The 5,492-nt window shown below is 49.6% G+C and overlaps 1 protein-coding gene across 1 annotated transcript; it reads left to right on the plus strand.

Annotated features, from left to right (window-relative positions):
* The first annotated feature begins 1,058 nt into the window (after positions 1 to 1,058).
* fkh (fork head box protein) lies at positions 1,059 to 5,189 on the plus strand. Its single transcript, XM_018112277.3, is given in 1 exon segment — positions 1,059 to 5,189. A coding segment is annotated over 1 exon segment (2,067 nt). The 5' UTR covers positions 1,059 to 1,932; the 3' UTR covers positions 4,000 to 5,189.
* Positions 5,190 to 5,492: the final 303 nt, after the last annotated feature.

The raw sequence follows: 5,492 nt of genomic DNA on the forward strand, positions 1-5,492 counted from the left end.
ACTGCACTCAGGTAGAAGAAGTACAGGTAAGATGACGACGCATCCAGAATTGGGTCACTTTCGCAATGACTTGCCAAAAAAGAAAGATGCGGCTGCTGCTGCTGTTGCTGCTGTTGCTGATGGCTGCTGCTGACGATTGCCGCTGACGGTTACTACGGCTGTTGCTGCTGCTACTGCTGCTGCTGCTGCTGCTGCTGTTGCTGCCGTTGCGCGCGACGCCTCGCTACGAATGTGAATGAATGAGAGTGACATTGGCGTACCTTAACCTCAAATGTGCAAGCTTTAAAAAAAGGAAGAAAAAACACACTCAAACACACGCATACGTACACACACACACACACACACACACACACACACACACACATACACAGACACTCAGAGTGGTATTATTAATGTCTTGCTTCTTTGGAGCCATACACACATTCTTTTTGTTTTTGTCACAAATGCCGTCGACATTCTCTGGCTAAACACAGCGCCTCAGCCGGCAGGGCTGGGGCTCTGCGGCTGGCGTGTAAGCGGGAGCGCGCGATTATTGATCGTATTAGAGAAAATCGTTAACTGTAACATGGCGTCGCTCACACAGCGACAACACGCGGCATTAGAGCGCTCACTGCTGGCATTACATGTGTGCGATTGTATGTGTGTGTGTGTGTGTAATTGTGTTAGTGCTTATTTGTGGCGTGTACGAGGCAGCTGACCGTGCTCCACAGGCAACAGACAACGAGGGCGTTGCTCGCTCGCCGCACGCTTTGGCTCCTCCCATTTGTTGTCTTGGCAACCAGGCGCTGCTCTGTGAACACAAGAGCCCGCTGGCCAATGCGCGTGCGCTGCCAGCGCTGTGTACGTAAGAGAACCGGAGCCTGTCATTGGCAAGACCTCGGAACCGGTGGTGAATCGTGGTGCCAGCTGCCGCTGCGAGTCGCTGTGTGAGTGTGTGCGAGAGTGTGCGTGCGAGTGTGAGACGGAAAGACGGCGAACGGCTGTGGGTGAGAGCGAGTCGGCGCTGTCTCTGGCAACTGACGCAGTCGCTGCTGGCGTCGCAGTCGCTGTCATCGTCATCGTCGGCGGCACTTGAGCGCGGCTCGAACAATATTTGTTGGCAGCAAGCGCAAGCCAAATAGTAGACAAGCGTTCCCCTCTGCAAACAGTCACATTCAAGAGCTCAAGCCAAAGAGACACTCGAGCGGACCAGCAACAGCAACAGCACCGGCAACGTCAACGGCAACGGCAACGGGAACAGCAGCAGCAGCAGCAGCAGCCTCCAGTTGGCTCAGCAGCAGCAGCTCAGCAACCTCAGACTCAGACTCAGTGGCCAAAAGCAAGCTAACAATTCACGTTCGTGCGTCGGTTCGTTGCGGCGCGGCGCGCATTAAAATAGAGTCATATTTGCCACGTTATTTTATTTCCAAATTTGCACAAGGCATCAGCGGCGCACACAAATAAATTAATCAAAGTGTTTAGCTCAAGAGGAGCGACAAGTGCACAAACAAATGCCAAAGCCAAGCCAAGGCAGCACCAACGGTAGCAGCAGCAATCGCAACACCAACGCCAACACCAACGCCAACACCAACACCAGCAGCAACAATTGCTGCTAGAATAGAACTTTCAATAACAATAAGTGAGATGCATAGTGCACGAAAATGCAGCAAATATTGAATTTAATTAATGTAGTGACAGTGCATTGAACAACAACAACAATAACAACGAAATTCAAATCGTAACCGAAACAACAACAACAAACGAAAACGAAAACAAAACAGAAATTATTTTTGTTACCTTTATAATTTTTATAAATCGAGCGCGCGAATTAGGCGCGTCGACAATTTCTTCCGTAAATTCTTAACGCAGCGCGTTCAAAAAGTCGGCAACATAACGGCGCAATTATTGAACAGTTTTCTCAAGGGTAGTCCCCACCAGACCACCATAGATATAATGCAAAAGCTCTATGCTGAGCCGCCGCCCAGCAGCGCGCCAGTTAGCATGTCTAGTGCTGGCGGTGCTCAGTCTTCGGGCGGCGGTGGCGGCGGCGGCGGAGGAGGAGGTGGTGGTGGTGGCGGTGGCGGCTCTATCCCAACTAGCAACAACAATCCCAATCCCACCTCCAATGGCGGCAGCATGAGTCCATTGGCGCGCTCCGCTTACACCATGAACAGCATGGGACTAACAGTGGGCGGCATGTCCTCCGTTTCGCCACAAGCGGCGGCCACCTTTGGCGCCAGCGTCCTAGACTCTGCGGCGGCGGTGGCCAGCATGAGCGGCAGCATGGGAGCGGCGGCGGCTATGAACTCCATGGGCGGCAACTGCATGACCCCCAGCTCGATGAGCTACGCGAGCATGGGCTCGCCACTGGGCAACATGGGCGGCTGCATGGCCATGTCGGCGGCGAGCATGTCGGCGGCTGGCTTGGGCGGCAGCTACGGCTCGATGCCACCAGGCACGCGGGACATGGAGCCCGGCTCACCCAACTCCCTGGGACGACGGGGCGTGGACAAGCCAACTACATACAGACGCAGCTACACGCACGCGAAGCCGCCTTACAGCTACATCTCGCTCATCACGATGGCCATTCAGAACAATCCTACACGCATGCTTACCTTGTCGGAGATCTATCAGTTCATCATGGATCTGTTCCCGTTCTATCGGCAGAATCAGCAGCGCTGGCAGAACTCCATACGGCACTCACTGAGCTTCAACGACTGCTTCGTGAAGATACCACGCACTCCGGACAAGCCGGGCAAAGGCTCCTTCTGGACGCTGCACCCGGACTCGGGCAACATGTTTGAGAACGGCTGCTATCTGCGTCGCCAGAAGCGGTTCAAGGATGAGAAGAAGGAGGCCATACGTCAGCTGCACAAGAGTCCGTCGCACAGTAGCTTGGAGGCGACCAGTCCGGGCAAGAAGGACCACGAGGAGTCGCATCACATGCACCATCACCATCACACGAGTCGCCTGGAGCACCACCAGCACCACAAAGAGGCGGGCGGCGGCGGTGTGGCACTGGCGGGCGTCAACGTGCTAAGCGCGGCGCACAGCAAGGATGCCGAGGCGCTGGCCATGCTGCATGCCAACGCAGAGCTGTGCCTCGGCCAGCAGCCGCAACACGTGCCCACGCATCACCATCACCAGCACCACCAGTTGCAGCAGGAGGAGCTGTCCGCGATGATGGCCAACCGGTGCCATCCGTCGCTGATCAGCGACTACCACTCATCGATGCATCCACTGAAACAGGAGCCCTCCGGCTACACGCCCTCCAGCCATCCATTTTCCATCAATCGCCTGCTGCCCACGGAGTCCAAGGCGGACATCAAGATGTACGACATGAGCCAGTACGCCGGGTACAACACACTCAGTCCGCTGACCAACTCACATGCTGCCTTAGGCCAGGACTCGTACTACCAGAGTCTCGGCTACCACGCGCCTGCCGGCACCACGAGCTTGTGACATCATCAGTACCCGCTGGCTTAAGGGCGCGCGGAGCAGATGCTGCGCTTTGGCGGCGGCGGCGGCTCGCATCAGCAGCAGCAGCACCAGCAGCAACACTTGCAGCAACAGCAACAGCAGCACCACCAGCAGCAACAACAGCAACAGCAGCAGGCGGCGCAGCAACTGACATCCGCTACAAATACCACAACAAAGGCCAGCAGCAAGCCAGCGGGGGCCGCCAATTTCTCCCAGAAGTTGGCCGCCTCAGTGCAACAGCAGCAGCAACAGCAGCAGCAGCAACAACAACAGCAGCAGCAGCAACAGCAACACCAGCAGCAGCAGCAGCAACAACAACAGCAGCAGCAACAGCTGCTGCATAGCCAGCTCTCAGCGGAGCTGCAGGAAGACTCCTCCAACATAACCAGCGACCTCAGCGAGGAGCAACTGCAGCAGCATCAGGCGGCGCAGCAGCAGCTCTACAACAACTATCAGCAATATGCGGCTGCGGCCAGTTATCGCAACTGGAATCACAGCCTGACATTCAACAGCGCCGCCGCCTTACAGAATCTGCTGTAGCCCAGCACAAGGCGCGGCTTTGTGTAGGAACTGAGCGACTCGCCGACTCGCTGCCCGGACCTGGCTGCAATCACAGTTGGGTACGGGCGGTCGGGCCCAATTAGCGAGCGACTGTTCAATGGCTTTTAGCACCTGGGCGCATCCTTTGAGCTCACGCGCACGTGAGTAAGGCTCCTACACTTGTAAATAGTTCAACCCAATCTTCTGGAAGCACATGCTTAGACTTTGCCTTTATGTTTTTGTTCTGTTTTTTTCAAAGTCATTCTGTTGAGGAATTCAAGAAAAAAGTGATGTAGTTGTAAGCGCAGTAACGGCCACCTATATATGTATATAGTTGATTCTATTGGCCGTTCAGCAATAGAACTTTGTTAACATTTATGTCTGCTAAAAACAAGAACTTCCGTGCCATTTGTTTATTCTCTATATAAGCAATAACAATCAAATCGGTTTAAATTCAACATTTTAAATGTGTGTGAAAGCAACTGATATAGCTACACAAAGATAAATGAGAGAGAGAGAGAGAGAGAGAGAGAGAGAGACCGCGAACGACAGACGTAGAGAGAGCGAGAGAGAGAGGGAAGAGCGGGATTGTGTGTAATGTCCATTACAAGAAAAGAAAAAGAAAATAAATACAAACAAAAACCAATTCCTTTATCCAAAGGCAATCGAATTCGAATCGCAAATGATCAAAAACCAAATAAACAAGAAATATCCAACAATTTCAAGATCCCCATTAAGAATCCTCAAATTTATCGAACTAAGCAACAAAAATTGGCCATGCATTGGAAACGTCACGTTTTTATCATAATTTTATTTATAAATTATTTCCATTTTTATTATGTGTCTACAAACAATAACTGAACATCAATTTTTATTTGCATTGAGTGTTTTCTGTTCTTGTACGAATTCGTTTAGGCCTAAGCCATTTGTAAATAGTCTATAAATATATGTGTATGTACTATATCGTATTTAAGGCAGCTAAATTTAAACTCAACGCCCGACGAAAGAAATAAATAAAAATAAACAAAACACAAAAAAAGAAAAAAAAAAAAAAAAAAAACAACAACAATTAAATCTAACTTGAGAATTAATCAAATTGTATGCTACACAAGATTAACAAATATTGTATAGCATTTAACATTTAATTAGCATAAATAATAAAAGAGCAAGACGAAATACGAAACAAAAAAGAGAGAAAAAAAAAACAACAATGAACGAAAAACTGCAATTATTATTCAATAATTTTTAATATTAATTTTATTATTGTGCGTTAACAAAATCACACAAACACACATACACACACAACGCGCATTTTTACATCAAGCTAAGCTAATTGATAAAAATTAATATACAGAAATAGTTTAAATATGAAAATGCAAAGAATAAAATAAAAACACAAACAAATAATACACAATGTAAAATATTCGCATTGAAATTCATAAATGTCAGCAGAAAATGAAATAATAAACATCCGAACTCTAAAGCTAGTTAAA

This window comes from Drosophila navojoa, chromosome 2 (genome assembly GCF_054131105.1).
Source record: "Drosophila navojoa isolate 15081-1374.11 chromosome 2, UAZ_NAV_1.0, whole genome shotgun sequence".
Lineage (NCBI taxonomy): Eukaryota > Metazoa > Arthropoda > Insecta > Diptera > Drosophilidae > Drosophila > Drosophila navojoa.